At 37.5% G+C, this 23,511-nt stretch overlaps 1 protein-coding gene across 5 annotated transcripts in view; it reads right to left on the bottom strand.

Annotated features, from left to right (window-relative positions):
* The window catches only part of NUBPL (NUBP iron-sulfur cluster assembly factor, mitochondrial), an 80,781-nt gene that overhangs the window by 30,420 nt on the left and 26,850 nt on the right, over positions 1-23,511 (bottom strand). For 2 of the 5 annotated variants that reach the window (XM_063398882.1, XM_063398883.1), the window contains 2 exons: positions 21,187-21,226; positions 21,006-21,096 (listed from right to left, as the gene is read on the bottom strand). The exons of 1 other annotated variant lie outside the window; for it this stretch is intronic. In XM_063398882.1, coding sequence (XP_063254952.1) covers positions 21,006-21,096; positions 21,187-21,226 — 131 coding nt within the window. Of the gene's footprint in view, positions 1-2,586; positions 2,687-21,005; positions 21,097-21,186; positions 21,227-23,511 lie in introns of all 5 variants that reach the window. 2 more of the 5 variants (XM_063398884.1, XM_063398885.1) reach the window with 2 other exon arrangements.

The raw sequence follows: 23,511 nt of genomic DNA, 5'->3' as shown, positions 1-23,511 counted from the left end.
AATATCTCAGATTTGTTAAATCATAATCACCAGGTATGATTACACAGAGTGACAACATTGTTAACATCCCCGAATTTTAAAAGTTTAATGGTTGCTAGACATCAAATGAGAGCACCCATTAAAGATATTAGACTCCTTTATGAAAATGCTGGGATTACTTACATTTTTTTTTACTAGGACAGACTTTACAGGAGAGCCAAAAAACTCTCCCTAGAGCATAGTGCACCAATATAAATGTTTTCTTGATGAGAACAGAAATTATCCTAGGCCTACACTATATAATGGACAGCCTATCTATACTTTATCTAAACACTTCCCAACAGATATAATGCAATTATATTTGTTGGGAAGTGTTTAGATAAAGTATAGGTATGTTTCTGATTCATACAACATATACAGGATACAACTGTATGCACTACTTTAAAACAGGAAAATGCCAAAGTAGAGTATTGTATTTTACACATTTCCTCAAGTGTCACTTTAACAGCAAAAATAATCAACACTTTGCCAGTCCCCTAGTTACTGTCATGGAATACAAGACCCTGTCAGGGCAACACTCATCCATTTTCATTCAGTTCTTGTATGGATGATGACCTTCCAGGGAAGCACATCCCACATGAAATCCAGATCACTAACCCACTACACAGTACAGGGAGAAATGGAATTTTTCAAGGCAGACTAAGGAAGATTTTAGAGCACTTATGAGAGAACAGGGATGGGAAAGGTTAGCTGAAAATTTTTATTTAGCTGTCTAAATTAGAGACTCTCAGGCACACCTCCCTTTTCTCATTTTCTATATAAAGGCTGCAAGAGCACTAAACCATGCCTAAGACTGTCTAGCTAAACAGGAAATGCCACTTATGTTAACCACAGCAAATGCTGCACTTTTTCACGTTGGATTTTGACCTATGTCATCTAACATCCACATTTTGTAAAAAATATGACATACATCTAGCAGACTATATCTAGCCATTTATAATCATATTGATACTATATAACCCCAAAGAAAATCTACATAGATGTGCAAAAATACACATAGTGAAACAATCATGGGTAGAGAGGCTGTTTTATCTGAAAAAAAAAGTCTGGTTTTTACTTTGGTTTTCTTAACTGATCTTGTTTATATTCACCAAATAAATACCAGTGCTGATGAATGCCTCCATGTCCAGTAAAAACTCCTTTGCTCACATGAAAGAATGAACTTCAAATTTCTGTGCTTCTTAATTAAAAATCAACCACTATAAAGGTGACAAATTGAAGTTCTATAGATGTAGTAGTTTACAACATGAATAAAGCCACATTCCTTGAAGACTTGCAACACACAGACCTTCCATAAGTAACATGCACAAATCTCAACATGGAAAATCTGGATCTTTCGTAATAATCACAACCATTTTGAAATGCTAGGTAAGTATAGGCAGTTTTAGTTTTTAAAAAGGATTAATGGATTAATTCAAAATACCTCCCCCCTCCTACATCTTCATGAAGCCTGATTCTGGCATCTTTTGTTAAGTCCATATATATATATACACAATATATACAATTCCAATAATGATATTCTCCTTCTTTAAATGCTTCTACAAAATAGAACTAATAAACTGGTTTTTTGCTTTCTACCTTGCAGCAAGATGCAGTCTGGAAACACATCTATGAGCAGCACAGCACTACTGTCATTCTAACATGGTTTCTAATCACTTGGTCTGCCAAATGCACTTGCTTCTTGGATACATTGTTGGAAAAAATCTGGATAGTTCGTAGCTTTCAGCCCTTTTCTCCAGGAACTACAATTCAAGTCCTTTTGGGTACAGCACTGCCTTTTGGAGTAGTATAAAACAATCCAAATCCTACCCTTATCAGAGGTAACTGGAATGAAAAATATTTTCTCAAGCTAAAAACTGTCTGGTTTTTGCTAACTTTAAGCTAGCTCCTTCTGTGAAACAAAGTGAGCTTCTGGGCTTGACCTAGAGTTTTTCTTTTCAGCCTTACCACGTTTTGCTTCTCCATTCTCTTCAAGCACTAGTATCCTTCATTAAGCTCCATGTGATTGTCCAACGTACCAAGCATTACAGTGTGCAACGCTACTGGAGGCGACCGCAAACGCCAGCAGCCCAAAGCCCTTCCTAGACATTCCGATTTGTGGGGATACACAAAGTTTTGCTCAAGAAGTTGCTTTCAAAATTTACCCCATGTAGGAGCAGGGGAGGAGGGGTACAGAAATGAGAGGACACCAGAGCTCTCTGCCTCAAGCTTCTCAGTAGGAAGCGACTCCATGACATCCAATATGCACTTTCTGCACTGTCCTACAAATAATGATTTTTAATAAAGTTATAAACCTTTGAAAACTGAAGTCAATAAAAGAGTCTTAAGCACATGGTGAATCTCATGGTAAATCTCATTGCTAGGCAACAGCAAAAATACTCTGTTAACACATAACAGATTAAATTATTACACTTGAAATTATGACACTTTATTTAATTTATGGCAGTGTAAACATCTTATTTCATATATTTTCTTCAAATTCATAGATTGAAATGAAAAAGAAATTAGTTGCCTATCAAATTAAGTGTATTCTCTTTCAATACTTACAAAATTTGAGCACAGAAAAATGGAGAAGCTACACCATTCCAGCAGCAATGGAGAGGACATTTTGCCACTGTGTAGAGTAGGAGGAAGACAGGCTTCTGTCCTACAAATTCAGAAAAAGTCATAGTAAAGATGCCAAGGTCCCTAAGTACTGAATATATAAGAGGACTACCCTCCACAAATCTCTCTGAGCCACACCACTGCTGGTGGTGCTGAAATGGTGAAAGTCAGGGGGCAAACTAGACTGGAAAACCATCCCTAATTAAAACTAATCTTATTTTTTATTTTAAATGTAATCGAGTAATTATCCCCAAAATGTCATTTTCCTCTTTTTCATTTGTAATTCAGGTCAAGAAGGAAGAGCTGCACCAAAATGATACGGCCATAATTTCTGGAAAGAACTGAGCTACTTTATTTGTCTTGTAGTGAGCAGTGGTGTCTAGACATTTAGGTCTGCTCAGACTTGGGTTTGGTAATGCTGCACATAACCCCATTTCTCACTGTGAACTTTCTCTTACTGGCTTCTCTTCTGCAAGGATTGGATGACATTCAGTTGCTCCTCCATTACCCTCCCACAGGAATACCAGCAGCGTGAAAATCTTTTATTAAACACGTTATTGAATGTAATTTGGATATTTTGTTATAGAAATGTACACTTTATTTAACGGCAGAAGAAATTCCAGGTCTGTTACTAAACTGCAGCATAGTAGAAAGAAAGAGGGGAACGATATTTTTAATTAAATTTAGAACTGGAACATAAAATCAAGACTGGCTTTTTGAAATCTACTACTGCCATTAATTCAACATTATTAAAATGGAACACATAATCAGGCTGTGATATAAAACACTAATTTGAATGCAAATCCTGTTTATATGCAACAATTTACCAAATCAGGACCACTGTCCTCATGTTCTCAATGAGTTCCAAGAAGTGTGTCTGTATGCAAATGCGGTTTCACACAAGAAAATGAGCTCAGATTAACAGCACATTTGCAAGCAATAGGCAGACAGGGCTACAAAAGCCTGCCTTGTAGCATCTGAAATCTGTCAGCACCTTTGCATGTACAGAGGTGTTAATGTCTTTGCCCCTCTAATGTATACAGTGTGTAAAACATTTCAAAGCATAGAAATGTAATTGCATTTTCCTTAAGCACAGCATTCATCTTTTTTTAAAAAGGTTTAACTTGACATTTATTGTTAAGCAAAGTAATTAAGTGCCATGTGCTTCTGTGTATTTTCCCATGCTCAGAAACCCCATGAATGCTTCTATGTAAATCACTTTAATCAATCATTCTGTTTATGTGACAAGCCATAATCAAAATACCAGATATGCATTTTGAGTAGGGGTTCTAAATAGCAACTTAAACCCAAGGTAGAACACAGATATAGATGACATTTCTGCTGAGGATCGAAGCCTGAGCATCCTCTGTGCATGAGGCAGCAATGACAGAGCATTAGAACAGAAGAGGGATTGCTACTCTGAAGTAATACTCATGTTTGGTTGTTTGGTAAATAACAGAAGATATTACTCATTTGTTCTTAATAAGAGGAATACATGCAGAGTTACAATCAAGCACGATGCAGGTGCAGACTTGGCAGCAGCCAGCCAAACTCTGAACACCAGTATCGGAAGGCCAGCAAGAGCTACACTGCAGGCAGCTTAACTTCTATTCCTGCCAGACCCATCCTCCTCTCCCAGCTACTTTGTGTGTATGTTAATGACTTAATACAGGCAAACAGCTGAACAAAGTAAAGGTAAGAAAATTGTGTTCCTAAACCAAGATTTATATACCTATTCACGTGTACTTATGTGTTAAGATAGAACACGCATTTAAAATAAAACCGTGTATTTTAAGATAAAACATGTATTTAAAAATAATTCCTTGCAAAATTACTTACAAGATGCTGCTTAGACACACACACACATTAGGAACAAGTAAATAGCTTCACAAGGTAAGCAAACAGATAATTTAGAAACAGTATAATGAACTACGGTATTTTAATCTAATTTTTTAATGTACTCTCAGAAGTATAAAGATTTGATAAAGAAAGGAGACATTCCCAAGACATAAACCAGAAAATTTTTAGCCCCTATGGAAACTTTCTCTTTGGTAGTATCATAACAGGATACGCCACAGTGCTTAACACAACTCGACACTTTCTGAACAAACACAACTGTCCCTTTGACTTGTCCTCTGATGCTTAACCAATCTCCAAGCCTTGCAATGTAACACCACAAAAAACAGATGCACTGCAACAGTTCAAATTCCCTCTAAGGTATTTATGAGCAGTCTGTTTTGCCAAGTTCAAAAAGAAATTGAGGTGAAGCGTAAGAAAAGTTTGCTACAAAGACATCCACAAGAAGGAAATTCTCCTGGTCTTTCTCTATGTAGGTTAAGAGTAACTTCTAGAAATAAGTGCCTAGGAAGAATGCCAGAGTGCTGTTCAATTCAACAACTGAAACAGAAACTGGCCTCCTCCTCTTCCTGCCTGTTGGCTTTCAATAGTGTTAAGTACTGAAGGCAAACACACCAATCTGAAGTTTTCTGCCATCTTCATTTGTATAACCAACAAAACCAAACACCTGCCAGAAGGCAACAATAAGGAGGTTATTCTCTGTGGGGTGTTCCAGGAGACAGGAAGGCACTCAACACCAAGCTTCTTCAGCAAGCCCAGTCAACATCACATCAGCTTGAAGGGAAAATGGAACCCAGCTGTGGGGGAGTCTGGGATGTCCACAAGAGCCTGGGGACGAACTCTGGGGGTGACTGACAAGGAATAATTCTGATCAAGACGGTATCAGCACTACCACAAATAAAAAGCTCCTCCTCTAGGTTCAAGCTGTTACTACAAAGAGCATTTGTGAGCTGTGATTTCCATTTCCCAGTCTGTTCTCCAAAAGATGAGAGTTTGGAAAGTTGACTTCTGTTATGCAGTCTTGAGATTGATAATTGGTCTGCTGTCCTCTATCCTTGAACCACAGTCTGCAATACATAATGTGCAGAAACTTATCTTCAGAAATACAGCATGGGGTTTTTTTCCCAGGTTCTACAACACAGAACTGCCTGTAGTTCAGTTGCTGAATAATGACAACAGGAAAAGAAATAGAGAATAAGCAAGTGTCTATTCCTGTGTCTTTCTGAAATAAAACTAAATACAAAAGTAAAGATAAACAAATCAGAAGCAATTAGGCTAGCTTCACATCTCCTAATTAAACTAATCACCAGGTTGATACAGCTATGTTAAAAATATCATCTAAACCACAAATTCTCTTTGAGTTCTTCTTACTAATATACAAAGGCAAAATCATTGTTTAGCTATCAAACCCAAACAAGACATTTTAAAGGCAGTATTATCAGGACCCAACTTCAGTTCATAAAATTTATGTAAGCTGCCTGAATCAGATTTTCCCTAAAACAACAACAGAAGGAAATATTGAAACTCTTGGGAACACATATCAAAAGGGAGACAAAAGCCCACCCCCCATATGTATTTCAGCCTATACTTCTGTAATGATGTTAAAAGCTGATATATAATTTAAGACTGAATACTTAAAACTGTGCAATGGAAACCAATGTTCTTAAATTGCTCCCTATGTTATTTAACTTCCCTAAGTTTCAGTATATTTTCTGTAATTAAAAAAAAATGTATAATTTCCTTACCAGGGTACCAACAGACTATTATCAGTATAATTTAAAGACCCTCACTGAAACAATGATTTTAAATCAACAATTAAACTAAAAATCATTAGATTAAAATGTCAGAAAATTCTGTTTCTCAGCTACAATGCATAATGCTTTTTTTGTACAGAAAAAGGAACTTCTAGGAAGGCCACGCTAAGGCCTTCTGAAAAAAGATTACTGAAGAATTAACACTATAGGTGTTATTCAAGTAACTTCAAATGCTGCTGAAAAAAATCCTCCAGTATTACCATAAATAGTGCAACACAAAAACTAAAATAGAATCAAGATGTAGACCACTGAAGACAGTAAATCTCAATACAGAACTTAATTTTCTGCCTGGTGAGAAGTCACCAGATTTTAAAGTAACTAGCCTTGAGTTGAAACATGAATTTTAAACAATAAAATGCTGGCTTGTTGTTTTTTTTTTTTAAACAACCTGTTTTTCACAAATACGGATTAAAATTTGTCTTCCAAAATTTCTGTACTTTAAGTCACAGGTGTATCTTCCTCAGTCACTGCATTCAAAAAAGTCACCGCTTGCAAATGAAGCCAGTGTTGGAGAGTCTGCTTGAATTATCTCGAAGCACAAAAATCAATACTTTCAACAAAGTAACAACAGGGCTGCACAAAATACAGAACCTTTCAACTCTACAGGAAGATTGAAGAAGATGAAAGAGTGTGAGAAAAGAATGTAAGCAAGAATATGTATAAGACTGAACAGAGCAGATTTACGACTATGGGACTGTGCCTGTGAAGTTGGTATATGTTCTCTGTCAAAAAAACTGCCTTTAGGTCAGAAAGGTGGAAGAAAAATTGGATATACATTGTCCTTACAAATAGCAGAACACAGAAAGGGTATTAAAGAGACATACAAGATGTAAAAACAAAAACAAATAGTTTTTAAAACTATATACATTTTGCTGTCACACACATACCATAGCCACAGTTTAAAGATGTGCTGAATGTCATAGTCCTGGAGTATTAAGAGCATTTATAATGAATTAGACAACAGATAATCTGCTAAAGTGTCAAATTACAGATTGCCAAAATAATTGCTATACCCACAAAACCATGCTTTTGCATTCACCTGTGTCCTCAGTTATGAATCTGCAACAATAGAAGTGTTACTATTTGTATTTTAAACCCGATTAAAATATTTTGCGGAAGGTGCTGATACCATGAGTCTCAGGGACATCCAGAGATCAGTGCCAAACAGAGTGTCTTCATATTTTTATTCATTTCTTAGCTTTAGCTCCAGTTCTTATTTAATAGGTTTTTTAATACAGAATAAAAAAATCCAGCAGAAAAAGAATTTTAAATGAGTTTCCACTTTAGTTGCATAGTAAGAGCTGGATTCCAAAGGCAGCATTCTGCTAGGAAAGCATACTCTTTCCTTTAAAAGGTATTATTGATGGAGCAAGACACAGTAAGAAGTGAAACACCTTCTACAGCTTCATAAATAGTACAAAAAAACAGGTTTTTCTTTGTTAGGGAGGGGGAGGGGGAAAAAAGCCCCGTGACACTAATCTCTGGTACCTTAAGCACAATTACTTTACGTTTGTGTCAATCACTTGGGATGTGAGAAATAATCACTTTCTACAAAGAATACTGGTACAAAACCTGCTGCTATTCTTGGATATCTGCAGTTATTTCCTGGGAGCAAAAGAGATATGGGAGGATGGTTTGAGTGAAGGATCAATCTGTCAGCTTCCAACAGACAGAATTAAAGCTGGATTATTAAAAAGAAAAGAAATAAGTCTGCGCAATCAGTTTAACATATGTTAATTCAATATTAATTTTTAAAAGCTGTTTATACAGTTACCTTCATAGCTATTTAGTAAAACTGATGTGTAATGCTAAACAATGTGTCAAAGTTTAATCAATATTTCAAGGTAGCGAGGTTCCACTTGCATTTTGATCAAAAAGATCAACAAGAAAGGCTGAAAGATGGGAAAACAAATGCTCAAAAATCAACTTTGTGTTGGTGGAGCTAACCATTCTCCCAAACACCTTAACTGCTCAGAAAGGGAAACAGAAAGTCTCCATTGAGCACAAAATATCATCCTGAATCCCATTTGGGATCCATTAATTATACACACATTTGTGGGAAATGAGCAAGCCTTACAAGCCCAATCTAGCAGGCACTCTCTAAATGCACCTGCCACTGGTAACACTGAACCTAACACAAAGCTGAGCACCTGGCCATTAAAAAACAGAAGAATCAAACCAAAAGCAAAATCACAAAGCCTGTGGTTCTGCTGTTATAATAGTAACAGCTTAGTATCAGAATTAGACATATGAGAGAACTTACCTATGAATGGGAATATGTGAGTTTTCACTTCCCAGGCAGGTGGTATTTATCTGGATAAAACTGTGTAAGCAAAAATGCAAAAGCTACAGAAGCCACCATGATCCTATGTAAGGCCAGCAGTTGAGGTACTCACCTGGAAAGCTAAAGCTTCAGGTTAACTGAATTTCCTGCACAGACCTGGTCATGCTCCCCCTTCACAGGTCTAGTCCTGGCCTCAGGACTCTTGCCTCTCTAGCTGCAGTGCAGAGGTGCTTGCAGAGGTGACCGCAGGGCACTCTCTGGGATGGCAGCTAATACAGCCTGAAATGCTAAACTGCTAGCATAACCAAACTTGCACCTCTCATGTCCAGGCTTCCAAGGCTGTTATTATGAACAGTGAATAAGCCTGTGAAGTTCAGCTGAAAGAAGGATATTGGCACATGACAGAAGATGCTCAGTTTTGGCTTTAAATCTTCACACAGCTGTCCAATAAGGTTACATTTAGGTGCTGAAATCCAGCACAGAGACAGAAAGTGAGCCCACAGGCTTTTCCTTATAACCCTCTTGCTCAACATCTTCAGCACTGCTTAATTCCCCCTGGCAAACCTACTCCCACTAGCTTAGACCATTAATTTCCACTTATTCCACACTAAGCTCTAAATTTCAGCACTCCCAAGATACAGCATCTGCTTAACAAGAATCTGCTAAGCCATTGCCAAAGAGTCTGAAGGTACCTCCAGGAGTGCAAAGCAACCCCTCAATAACACTTAGAAAAGTAAGGGATGTATTCTCAGCACTCCAGGTAGGCAATGACTCCAAGCTAAGCTTTGGTTTAACGTTTCATTCCTGCAGGTAGTGCACCAGCTTTAGGCATAAGCACAGCCATGCTCGTGTCCCTTTTTGCATCTAGCCTACAGCAGCTACAAACAAAGAACAAACCCTCTTATCAGTAGAGGAGAACAGAAAAAGCAGAAGAGTAGCATTAGGTTCCCCTATTTTTTTTGAAAAAGTTTACATAAATAATGGAAGTTTCATTTAAAAAAGAAAACAAGCAGTGCCTTCTCTTTCCCTCACGCCTCTACCACCACTATTCTTGTTTAGCAAACACTTCACATCATGCTTAAATCACTACCCTCTTTCCAAGAATGATGCCATTTAAGCACAAAGTTCTGAACTCTGCCACAGAGAAACCTTAAACCTCAAAACACTTTCCTTTAAAACTTTGAGGGCAAAAAAAAAATCTAACCCCACCACAGCCATTTTGAGACACTATGAGCTCTCTGCCATTTCTTCCTGTCTAGTCAACAAACCCAGCAGAACAGTTGCATGTTTTGCATTTGTTTTTTATGCAAAGGAGTGCAGACACATGCATACCTGTGCAGTGTGTGCAAGAGATGAGACTACTGGAAGCAGAGCAAAGAGAACACTTTCCCAGCCTGTTCCCACAGCAGCAGTAACTGCACAGTCATAACCATGACAGCTGAGGAACCAGGCCAAGAAATGTTTGCTGTAAATACATTCTCACTATGCTGTTAGGCTTTTTTTTTTGCCTTTTTTTTAATCCTCAAAGACATTTAAAATACATTCACTGCAAATGCTTCCAGTTCAGCAATAAGATGTTGGCTAATGCCTTTGGGTTTTTCTGGTTTTCTTAACACTTCTTTCTATGACTGTCAATTCCTTTCAGCAACTATAATCCCTTTTCATATCAGCTGCTAATGCAAGCCAATAAAGCAACAGGGAGCTGTATGGATCCTGCTTCATTAAGGGAAGAAAAGCAAGAGAACAGGTTCTGTAGCTTCAGCTGGAAACAAAAAGAATCAAGCCCATATTCGTTCAGTCACACCCACCCCAAAACACACAGGAATACGGGAGTCAAAGGGTGACAACAGAAGTACTCTAACTGGGGGGCAGAGGAGTGGAAAGAGCTTTCTGTCATCTCCCACACTTCTGGCTCCAGTACATCACTGCATCCATGTTCAGCTTCTGATCTCCAGGAAGTACCATAATTTCCTTTAAATATGTACATACTGAATGGGACTGGTTAAGGCAGTCCTCTGGACAGACAGGACCTTTCAAAGTGATTATTAACACAAGCAAATTAGTGATGATATACAAATTCCTGTAGCAGGCTTTTCTAAACATCAACATCACAGCTGAATTATGGTGCAGAATTAATTAGTCTAGAGATTTCCATTTATTTAAGTTGGTTCTGAAAGAGAAGAAACTAGTTTATTTATCCTTTAGTCTCAGCAAAAAAAAAAACTTAACAAAAAAGGAGTATAAGAATTTTTAAAAATTTTTTGTAAGGTGTGAATGGGTCATCTTAGTTTGCCCTTGAAAAATTTCCTTCATTTCAGTGATAAAACAAGAGAATGAAACTTGACCTCCCTTGATTTAAAGGAAAGCTTATTAAAGACTTGAGAAAAATCTCACAAGCATTCGGAGTTATTGTTTACCATCTTCCAGCTGTAGATGCAGTCTTAGTGGCATTTCCTAGTGCAGTTTTAGCACTGGTAGTTCAGTCACTATTTATTACTGACTCTTGTTTCTCTTTTCAGAATACCTCCAATAGCAGAAGACTTTTCTAAATAGAACAAATACATAATACCAATGGTCTTTCGTTTAGGGATGAAATGTCTGAATCTTTTCATTCCCATACTGTAGATCACAAAAAATAAAAATAGAAAAGCTTTACAACTCTCTAAAGATGCAACTGCTCCTATTGCTTTGATTAACTTTTTCCTTTTGCCAAAACTATAAGGTGGCAGACTTTAGCCTGAACTAACCATATCTATGTCCACCTCAGGGTGAGGCATCTCAAAATAGAAGAAATAAACAGAAGAAATATCTTTTTATTGTGGAAAAGCTGACAAACTTTCCACTGTAGTGACACTGTAAGTAGGAGTACTGTATTTTAGAATTATGCACTGCAAATATGCAGAAAACTACATCTTTGTTGTTTATAATATAAGCATATACATATAGCAGCTTTGTTTAGTGCTGTGAAATGTAAACTGTAAGTATCTGCTACTGACTATCTGCTTCAATTACTTGGAGATAAATTGGATAAACACATGAATTTTGTGAAACACATGTCAGTTTTGAAATTAGCAAGTACCCTAAGATGGATGGATATTTGCCAAAACACAAAACAGAGGAAGAGGAGAACAGTATTAATCTGCACTAAAGCATATACATTTCTGGTACCTATCTTCTGCTGATACACAAACAAGTGTGCATAGACTCTTCCATTTGTACTAGAACATGAAAAGCCTACAAAAGGTTGAAAAACAAAGAGCTATTTATGCTTCTTATCCCTTTTGCTAAAATTTCCCATTGCACCATCTCATTCTTTTCCTGCCTTGAAAATTCAGTGCCAAAATGCAAGTTAAATGCCTTCAATGTTCATCTCTTGATAGTTCCCTTCCTAAACCAAAGAGTTTTAAAAATAAAATCCACATTAAAAAAATCATCTGGCTTCACAGCAGTGCTCCTTCTTCACTTGCTCTTTACATTTACAATAAGGATAATTTTCAGCATTGATTCACTATTACTATTCTAGGCATCCTTTCAAGTCACTGAAAATATAGCTACAAAAAAATCAGAGCCATCAAATTGTTATTGTCTTCCTCTCGGCCATGAATGATTCCATTCTCAGTTAATTCCCATTTCAGTACTCCCTACCATCCACCAACACTGTCTCAATTTTGTTCTGATAAGACAGGTTTTGCCCACAATAATAATAATAATTTCATCTTTGACACTTACCATGTAAATGACGAAACACAGCAAAAGGGGTACTTTCTGCAATTTGTTTAAGAAATGGATCTAAAGGATGACAAGTTTTTGCTATCCTTAAAATCCAAGGTTTGCACCTATTACCTTAAAACATTGCCAAAGAGTGTAGAGATCAACCCAGGAAGGAAAAACAATCCCTCAAACAGTACCACTGGGAATGACAAGTGATGTATTCCCACTACCCCAGGTATGCAGTAGCTCCAGGCTAGGCTTTGGTTTAAATTTCCATTCCTGCAGGCAGGGCACTAACTGCTGAGGCACTCCAATATTCACTGCAGCAATACCAACCTCCCTTTTTGCATCTAACCTACAGCAGCTAGAAAGAAAGAGCAGATCCCTTTATTAGTGAGAAAAAAAAAAGAGCGGCATTAGGTTTCTCCTGTAGTCCACATTTGGAAATTTTCCATATAAATAAATACCACCAGCATTCCTATTTAGAAAACACTTTAAAACATGGTAGCCTTCAATTCATGTATCCAGGATCCACTCCTGCACTCATTCCTGGTTGCCTTTCATCTAAAAAACATCTGATATAAAAGATCTACTATACTTGCTTTTTTAAGATGACTTTTGCTACCATCTTTGAATTTTTCTTTGTCCAATTAGATTTCAAATTACTCAGGGCTGACACTGATGGCAAAATTAAATAAACAAAGAGATAAAAATCAATGTATGCTTCTCCATGCACTACAGAGAATGGCCAGATCTCAGTTTGAGTTTCATAGAAACCTGCATCCTAGATAGTAAACTACTAAAGCTAATGCAAAAAAACTGTGGGAAGTCTTCAGCAAAACTTCTTTTTGCCATCCCTACTCAATTCTTAGTGCTCAAGAGCACATCAATGTGTGCTTTAAACCCCTCCTAGATCAAGGTACTTCTATAAAGAGGTATGACAGAAAAAGAAAAAAATGTATTTCTTCTATTTTTTTCATAGTTCATATTAAGGTTGCTCATTCAAGAGATAAGGCCTATTTGTGTTTGACTTATGTCTCCATGTCAGCACCTCTACAGTCTAAAGAGACAAATGCTGCTGAGGAAAGGATGGTCTCAGTCATGATGTTGAAACACACTCATTTGACTGCAACACTTAATTGTATGACTCCCCCGCTTAGTGATTACGGCAGTCATATTAGAGAGACACCTACATTCCGTTTAGGTTTTGACTAAGTGCTCTAACCAATGATTTCTGGAAGGCAGAACCATTTTCTTCTCTCTGAGCTTCAATGGAGTTACAGACCGACAGTCAAATAGGCAGCGGGAAGCAAATTTCAGAGCTAATCCCAGATTCACAGAACAACTTAGGTCTGAAGGACCTCGGGGATCTCTGTCTGCACAAAGCAGAAACAACTTAGAGCACGTTACTCAGACTCTAGCCCAAGTGAGTTCTTAGTATCTTCCAAAAAAGTTCCAAGAATCTCTACTGACAACCTGTTCTGACACGCAATTGCTTCAAGTGTAAAAAGGAAACCACCAACACCCCCTCACATTTCTTACTACATATTGCAATGTACATTCATGACCTCTTTGTTATTAATGTGCACATCCACAAAGAATCTACTTTCATTTTCTCTGTATGTATCCATTAGGCAGTCCAAGACAGCAGTTCATATCTCCCTTGAACTGTCTCCAAACAAAATAAACCCAGTTCCTCAGTGTCTCTTTGCACATTACATGCTTGACCCCCCAGTATCACCTTGATAGCTCTTTGCTGGAGAATATACAGGCAAGGTAGCCCATACAATCAAAAGCTAAGCAATTGCATAGGTATCTGCAAAAGACAATTAGGTTCTGAAGAATACCAGTCATGGTGAATTGCAGTGATACATTCACATTCATCTCAGGCATTCTAAACAGACATATGTCATTCACACGCATAGACACTGAGAACCAAGAACACAGAATACATTGTGCTCAAAAGAGAAATGGTTTTATAAATTTATTTTATAACTATAAAAAAGTAACAAAGAAAAATGTTTGTATTGATTTGGAAGTTGTAAATACTAGTCTTTGTATGTCTCTGCATCTCTCACATAAAATGATAACTCTACAGTGCTGAACACTGCACAAACACAGAATGAAATTTCCATGGTCCCAAAAATGTAAGGCAAAAAACAATACATGGTCACAAATAGAAGCCAAAGGACAACTCTTAGGAAACCACACTAACCAATCAGGCAGATGGCTCAGCATGTAGTACTTAACTACTTCAGTAACTACGTTCTTGTTGTTTATTGCTTCCACTCAAATACGAAGCATTCCTCCTAATGTGGAAAGCTTTCCCCTAGTTTTTCCATTGTCCCATTTACAAGAAATGCATTTATACACACAGACACAAGGCAGTGCAAAGCTAGAAATTTACAGGCTGAAAAATTTATGAGTTACAACACAAGAGGGTTATGTACACACATGCCAAACAAAATTGGACTGATGTCTACATATACACCATATACAGACCATTCTGCTGCCTAGAATGTGCACAGTAAAACAGACAGTGGCAGCAAGGTAGCTATTTTGCTAGGTATTACATTTGCTCTCCATACCTCATCTATTTTTGTCTTCTCAAGTGCAGCATTAACATACAGCTAAATAACTCACACTTAAAGAAATTTTGGCCCCAATCTATACCTGTAACCTCTCCAATGGAAATGGTGTAAAGGATTATACCAATAACAACACACACACTTCTCAAATAGTAGCAACTGCATGTAGGAATTTGTCACAGCAGCCCTCTTGTTAGAGGGCAGAAATGAGTCAAGACACAGACTTCTTGTTTATCACATCATGAAGAGGGTCCTGGTTCATTCCTCTTTACAGCTCAGCCATCCTGACTCCAACCATTCACTGACTCTGGTTGCAGCAAGCTCCTGCTGGAGGTTTCCCTTGCAGCCTCTCACTGCTGGTTATTTCTGCTAAACTCTGACTGCAGGTATTGGTTTGCAGACTCTGACTGCAGGCTTTTACCCAGCTAGACTGTGACTGCAGGTTCCAACAACAGGCTCTGACTGCAGACCCACACTGACCTCACAGCAGGGATTCTCTCTCCCCAGGAGCCTCCTTCTTCATAATTCTCTAGTTCCCTCTTCCTCAAGGTTCATCCTCTTTCATGATTCTCCTCTCAGCAGCTAACCCACTCCCTTTTATCACACTTATCTTTATTGGATATGGCTGTGACTCATCAGGGACAAGGCTGTATTGGGTAATTAACAGAGCTGTTACTTATCAGGCACCAGGTCACCTGTACTCCTCCTGCAGGAATTTACCAAATAATGTCCCTCAAACAAAAACAGTATTGAATATCTATAATCTCCTCTACAGAGATGAGTCACTGCAGACTGACAAGAAACCCAAAACAAGATAGTCTCCATAGTACTTGCTTTCTAAAAACCAAATACTACTTGGTTTCCAAGTTACCTTAATCCCGAATCTTTAAACATCAGTTTTTACTGTTCTATTCACACAATAGTTGCTTTTATGGTGGCTTTCTCATATAGGCTCTTGAAATGCCAAGATACTAAAACCCATAGTCTGCTCAATATTTTAAATACTATTTATCTACTCCCTATAACGTATGAGTGTTGGTTCTGGCTGCAGTAGAGTTAATTTTCTTCACCATGACAACATGATATACTCTACAGCTACCTATGCATGATGACTGAGCATCAGAGAATTATGCTACAAAAAAGGTCCAAGCACATATACATACATTCACACCTTCCACTATATGATTACTGCCATCACTACCTCTGGCACAAGCTGAATTTGAAAGAAAGTAGCACACACAGTCCTCACTGCTAGCCAAATTTTCCAAATTATGTACAGATTAAATAATCACAAACCGAGTTCAAATTTTTTTAAAGGGTGAGGCTGAATCTTTAGACTACAGCCCTATTCAGCTCTGAATTAGCTAATAAAATAACTTCAACCCTTCTGCTTAATTTATGGTTTTCAACATAAATTTACAGGGCATAAAGCCTGCCCATGCATCAAAATGCAAGGCTCCACTTCCTTTTGCTGATGCGCAATGGCTCTGCATTGGAAGTTTTATTTAATTTGCTTTCTGCTGACTTCCCTGTATTTTTCCTTTCTAGTTATATCCTTCCCAGTGAAACTTAAGGATTTTTTAAATTTTCTTTCAATACAGACCTTGACTAAAACAGAAACTAAAGTGGTGCTAAAATAAGCAGAAAGAAAGAGTTGGAGAAATTGCAATTTGATGATAATAAGCGTATTTTAGAGACTCACTGGAATTAAGCCATTGCAGGAAAAACGTTGTCTGTCTGGGAACAGGGCTTCATCCTTATCAAGTACACCAAAGGAACCTTTAGGATTCACAAACACTTAGCAGCACTGAGGCTCTGCTTCATAGCCATAATACAACCAAAGATGCATAAAGTATTCTGGATACTCTTGAAAACTATGATAAGGAAGAAGTACAACAGTCCTGCCTCTTAAGATCTGACTAGCCTAGCAAAAACATTGGTTAAAATATCATGTCAGAGTAGGAGATCCTACTGAGGGTGTTAATCAACCTGAGAGTCATGCCTTGAAAAAAGAGCAGATTTCTAGGCTAGTGTCAAGGGGACTGTTCACATAAAACAGAACTGCTGGTATCTCTAATCCATGTTGTGCAGGCAGCACTTGCTTCCAGAGGTGATATAACTTTATCTATTGATAGGACAAAGATACAAGGAGAATACTACATAATAAAGTATGCTCTTGCATTTTATCTGTAGTTACATTTTTATTTGATTTTTTAAAAAGAGAAGCAGACTTGTGTGCAGAATATCGAATTTTTTTCCTTCTCTGCTGATAGTTCAGCTAGGTAACACAGAGAATAAGATAGTGAATTCAAGATTAGAGAAACCAACACTTGCTATCTTGAATATCAGAAGTTTTACTGATTACTCCCTAAACAAGAAACCCCCTCCATTTGTATTGCTTGTATGAGTACAGCAGATAGTAAATTGGCAGTCAGCACAGTTCCACTTCCTTTCTCAGAGCCTTTTGGCAGAATAATTGCCACATTTTCCAAGAGATACAGCAGGTTTGTATTGGCATCCTTCTAATTGTTCTTTCGCCACTCAACTGCCAAGATGCCCTAAGGCAGAAAAGAGAATGGTGCTAGAAAATACAGAGTGTATGTGTTGCCATACAGAGTATGGGACAGTGGTAATGGTATTTGAAATCCCTGTTGAAAAAGCAGTTCAAATCAGAGAGCAAGTTTTGCTTGCCTTGTCTTTTTTTTTAATAATCTTTGTATGTCTAAGGTTTTTAGCTACCTCCTTGATACTTATTTCAACAGCTTTTCAAGTACAGGCTTTAGGCAACTCTCAAAAAATATTGTATCTTGACTGTGCTTAGCCTAAAGGTTAATCATAAGTCACTCCCACAACACACACAGCAAAATGATGCATTTTAAGGTAGGTTGTTTAATCTGAACCAAATACCATCACACTGAGTCAAGATACAGAGAGTAAAGGAACAAAGTAAATGGGACTAGACGAAAGAGTAGGCAGCTTCTCAAGTGAAGTGCAAACTGCATAGAAAAAGCCCAGTGCTATGGATGGCACTGGAGAGCCATCAAAGCTTTCTTACCGAGACATCCATTATATCTTCCAAGAAGAGACATCTAAAACTTAAAACTTCTATCTCACCAACAGGCATGCAAGATTCAAAAGAAGTGTTAACAGAAGTGAAAGACTTTTTACATGAAGGTAACTGTGACAAGGAAATAAGAGTTAAAACCCACGTAAAGTGATAGACCATCCTAAAGGTGTAAATGGGCCTAAAGTACATCTTATGTAAACAAAGAAATCACTTCTCAGCCACAAAAAAAAATTGGGTAATTTATAAACTAGAGATATATTTAACAGAAAGAGTTATGAATATGTTTATAAAGATTAAATGTTCAATTACTGTTTGCAACTCACTTTCACAACAGGTGAAAACGAAAATTTCCTTCTGTATTTCTTGTTCTTTCAATAGATTAAAATCATCACTTTCCTTCTTTTCTATTGACCAATTCTTTTGTTATAGAATCAATATGCTACATATTTTCATTTATATACTAATTTGATACAGATACATCAATATATAGGTAATGTAGGTAATATAGTATCCTAAACTGTTTACTTTGCTTGGTACTAAAAAGCACATTTCTTTCAAATTCTGCTAAAGGAGAACAATATGATGTGTTGCAGAACACCACTCTTGCCCATGAGATATGCATTACCAAAGAAACATCAAGCACTCACTGCTCAATACTTTACTATTACTGTCTGTTATCTACGTAGTCTGACACTACGCAACAAACCTGTATTACAAAGAGTGAGACCACATGCAGTACATATATACAAAAAGCATTATGTATATATTTAACAAAGTAACAATTACATAAATTTTTGCAAGTTCCAAGTGTAAGAGAAGCATTTAAACACTCATTACAGGCACACATATTTATGAGTCAACAACTCCCCATTACAGAATTCGGAAAGTAAGCAATTCAAATGCTTTACTGCAGTATCTGAAGCATGATGAACTCTGGAAAACAGATTGTTTCATATGGAAGAAAAAAAGAAAATGCATCCAAAATTATTCACAGAATGAATGCATAGTCTTGATGCTATCAAACAAATAAAAAACCTCTCCACCATCTAACCGTAAACACAAATATGAAATACCACCAGTGCTTTTAGGGCAAAAGTCTGGGAACATCTATGTGTTCTGTCAGGGTGAATTAATTATTTTAAGAACTTAGTATTTTATCAGCTTGTCTGAATGCATAGGGACTCCCCCCATTATACTACAAATCTAGATTAGGGAGCTAATTTAAATGGTTTCTATGCAGCTAATCAGATAAGCTATTTCTTAAGAATATGGTTTTAGGAAGTTAAATACAAGCAGAAGTACTTTACTTTTACAAGCAACTTTATCCTGTTAAACAAGAGGTAATAGCTAAGACCAACCAGAACAGATAAAGAGAAAACAAGAAAAATTTTTGAAGTCCCCAACAGACCACAAAATTTTTTCTTACATAAAACAGAATGACAGTATCTTTAAAAGGATCATCATATGTTGTGGTTCTCTCTTGTTCAGGTGTCCAAGGTTATTAAACTATTGGTCCTACAGTTAATCCATTCCTGAGACTGGCTGATAAGTGCAGAAGGGAGATTACAATTTTTAAAAACAAAATAGCACATCTCAGTCTGGAAAACACATTCTTTCCTTAAAGCCACCTGGACATAAGACAGACCCACTGATTTTCCCTGTGACCTTCTTTTCAAAGGAAGAGATGCAAACTTTTTCCAGCTCAGATTTAAGACTATCCTGATCATTATGCAAAAGCAAAATGCATGTGGGCAGGAGAAATTTAGCCATAAAGCCTTCCTCTTTCACAGCTTAGGTTTCACTGCCAGGAAAATCAGCGATGCCCTGAGCATTAATGGACTTGTCTGGTTCCCACAGCATGGCTGGCCAGCGTGTAACTGCACTGGTTGCTAGGGAGCAGCGAGCTCATTACACAGCATCCCCCACACCCTGCACAAGGATGCTGGCACACACTGCCCATCTGGGACACCGCTGACTGAGCAACAGCACTGCAGGGCCTGCCAGCCTCCCGTCTCCCAGGGCACAGCATGCCAACACAGCAGGTGCTACCTTCAGTTCTACCTTCAAGGTTTTACATCCTAGTTTCCTGAGCCAGCCAGCGCAACACAGCACACAAACACGTGAGAATGGTCTCCACAGCTATTGGCGCGGATACCCCTTACTTTTAAAGGTCAATTCTAGCCAAAGATGTTCCTCCTGAAATTTTGGCAGATGTGTGGTTTTTCTGACCAGAGCAGTAAGTGCCACTATTCTAAAATCTGTGTTAACAGAGAATTCAGTAAAAATGGAAAAATGCTGAAAAAATTGTTTTCAGTTATTAAAGGAGCACAATATTTGGAAGCATTTAAAGAAGACATACAGCAACCTTGTGATCTCCAGGCTGTATACAGTAGATCCCTAGAATGGATGTTGGCTGTGAACAATCTGGGTCACTTCAAAGTCTAAACATGCAACCTTAATGCATTTTTTCAGCTGTTTGTCTCATTAGCACTTCACAGATCTCTTCACAATTAAAGAAAAAAAAATCTGCCACAGAATAAAGAAGTCAGCCTACATCTACAAGCCAGAAAATTTATTAACTAACAATCTATCTGCATTACACAGAGATTGTAGCTAATGATTTTCCTGTACCTGTCACATCAAATGCCATCCAAGAATTCTTAGTGCTGGTGAATTAACAAGCACATAAGGGAATACAGCTGTAGATATGCATAGATATCTACATATATACATTGAAATACTTAGGCAACTTCAAAATGCCTCTTTTTTAAAACAACTGCATAAAGAAACATGAAAAGGAATGAGAAGGAAGGCAAATTGGGGTAATTCACTCATTAAAGGCATAGAACAACAGCTCTGTTTGAGGGGTATAGGCAAACACAAAAGTATCAATTTTCCCCTTCACCTGAATTTAAAAAGACCAAGACACAAGAATACTCACCACTAACATATGAAATAATGTCATGGACACTCATGTATCAGTTAAATGCATTTTAAAACAACTGATTACTTTGAAGCAGAAATACATAACTAAGCCTTACCTGTCTCAACAATTTTTCAACAGCTGACATTACCATCAGCCCTCTCCACACAACTGGGGCAGTCTCTTCTATCAAGAAACCCATAGACATGCTGAAACATTAAGGCAAAAACTTGAGCTTTACAGCACAGTATCAAGTACATCTGAAAAGAAACTTGATTTAAATAAAAACATATGCTCACCATGCGATTCCATAGTTCTTAAGGGGCCTCATTAGATTTTCTAAAACAAAAGCAAACAAGGGGTTTTTTTTGGAGGGGAGATAGTTTTAGGGTATTTTGGGGTTTTTTTAAAGAAATGAGAGGACACATTAATCTTTTAAGAGCAATTTTCCCTCTCTATTTCATAGTTGTTCACCTTTCCCCCCCTCTCTCGTCATTAAGTATATACATCTACCTATTCTGCCCAAGAATCTGACTCCACTTTTCCTTAGGTTGCTACATTTTACTAATACCATTCATCTTCTGCCAGAATAACAATGTGTTTGCCTATAATATAATGTCACTTAGCACTGACAAAATCAATTCTATCTTTATGAAATCCCTATGCTGGAAGGCATAGATTCCCTATCAGGAATCACCAAAAGCTGAGTCATTTATATTGGAACAACACCAAAGTCATACAACATGGTGGGATTTTAACTTTTATTTTTTAATCTATCCTATTCACTATTCTCATTAATCAGAAGAGTATTCCCATTAACGAACCGGAGTTTGGTGGAATTTGTCCCTTTCTGTTAAATCTGCTACAGAAACCTTAGAGTAGAGATACCAAATAAAGCCACCCTTAAACTATACATTGTCAACAGCCCCAGGTAACTAGTCACAGATTTCTTTACAATGATAGAAATCTGCAGGAATTCTAAAATTTCTGTAGGAACAAAAGATGCTTATTTGAATACTGCAGAGGTATTGTCCTTGTCATGCTTATTCCTATGCCCTACAGTGTCAAAAACAAAAAGCTGGGGGGGGGGGAGGGGGGGACATTGCAATTGTTCTGCTGGCAAAGGGGTATGCAAGTAGAAAGCAAACAATAAAAAAGAAGGCATTAAAAACAAAAATCTCGCAAAAGCCGAAACTCTTCTTTGTGGTTTCTACCACCTAAACCCACACCTTATCTCAAAATGGCATGCACACACACAAAAAAGAACAAATGGAATTCTATTTGGTCTAGCTGATGTCTTGGAAGAGCATGCACACGCAGGGACCAGCAGAAAATAGGAATATTTTAAGCAATATAAAACATATTGTAATACAGATTTTGACAGAAATCCTTGATGCACCCAAAGTAAAATACATAAAAAGAGTAAAAAAAACCAGTGCATTCAAAGCTGAACTCCAAATTCAGACAAAATAACAACCATGAGCATACAAATTAAACAGCCAAACTCTACAGATGAAAGCTTTCAAGCAATCAAGTAAGTGAGCATTCAAGGCATGCAATTTTGTAGAAATATGGCAGAGAATAAATTGGATGTTTTGGTTTGCAAATCAAAAATAACAAAACAGGAAGACAAACAAATCACTTGTATGACTGCTGCATTCAGGAATGAGTTGGGAGCTATTACTGAAAAAGAGATTGGCTTGGACTGATACACTGTACCAATGGATACAGCTCTTCTTGACTTGTGCAGCTCTTCAGTGTTGAGTCAGGGCTTACTTTGGTGGCATTATACTGTCTGACCACATTTCTAGCAATCACAGTCTTCCTTCTCCCCCTGCAGTAACAAGTTTAGTTATGAAGAGGTTGATGACATTGGAACTACAGCCTAGAGCCATTTCTAGACACTGTTTTGGTGTCCTTGTAAACAAGATATACACCACTACAAGTTAAAATACTGTTAGAAGTATTGAGAGAAATTACTACATATTTACCTAAGAGAGGGGTTAAAAAAAAGAAGAAATAGGGAAAAAGTATTTGGAACAGAGTCATTGCAGACTCTAGGCTTCCATCATTTTTCATCATGAAATAGGGACAATTTTACAACAGAACAAACTAAAAAGGGGAGGCCAAGCTTTGACTGCCAGTCATGAGGCTCAGGAACTGGAGAGTAAGATGAATGGTAAAGATGCATTACTCTGGGAAGGCCACCAAAACACTAAGCCACTTCTCAGTTCAGTCCAACTGTTCTACACCATGTCAAACACAGAGACATCTCAACATCCACCACCTGCATGGGCAGTTTCTTCTGCACAGAGACCAGGTACACAGACTGAGCTCACACACTTTCCAACATCTCCCTCTCCTTCACAAAACAGGAGAGCTGCTGTGAGTAGACAAACACTAACTACAGAGCAGCAAAAGGGGCCTCTGTTTTTAAAAATATATGCATGGTTTATTTCTCAACAGCAGAGTTTCCTTTTATGAAAACTGCATCTCATTTTCTTTGGTTAACAACAAGGACTATAAAATGCTCTGAGCAGGAAGATTTAATCAAATTTATACAATGCACAGGAACAATTCACAACTTGCTGTATGTTCTGGCTATAATGTTCTTCATATTTTCA

The sequence above is a fragment of the Prinia subflava genome, chromosome 5 (assembly GCF_021018805.1).
Source record: "Prinia subflava isolate CZ2003 ecotype Zambia chromosome 5, Cam_Psub_1.2, whole genome shotgun sequence".
In the NCBI taxonomy this organism is placed as follows: Eukaryota; Metazoa; Chordata; class Aves; order Passeriformes; family Cisticolidae; genus Prinia; species Prinia subflava.
Note: the sequence above shows the minus strand (reverse complement) of the source record. Positions and strands in the feature narration are given on the sequence as shown.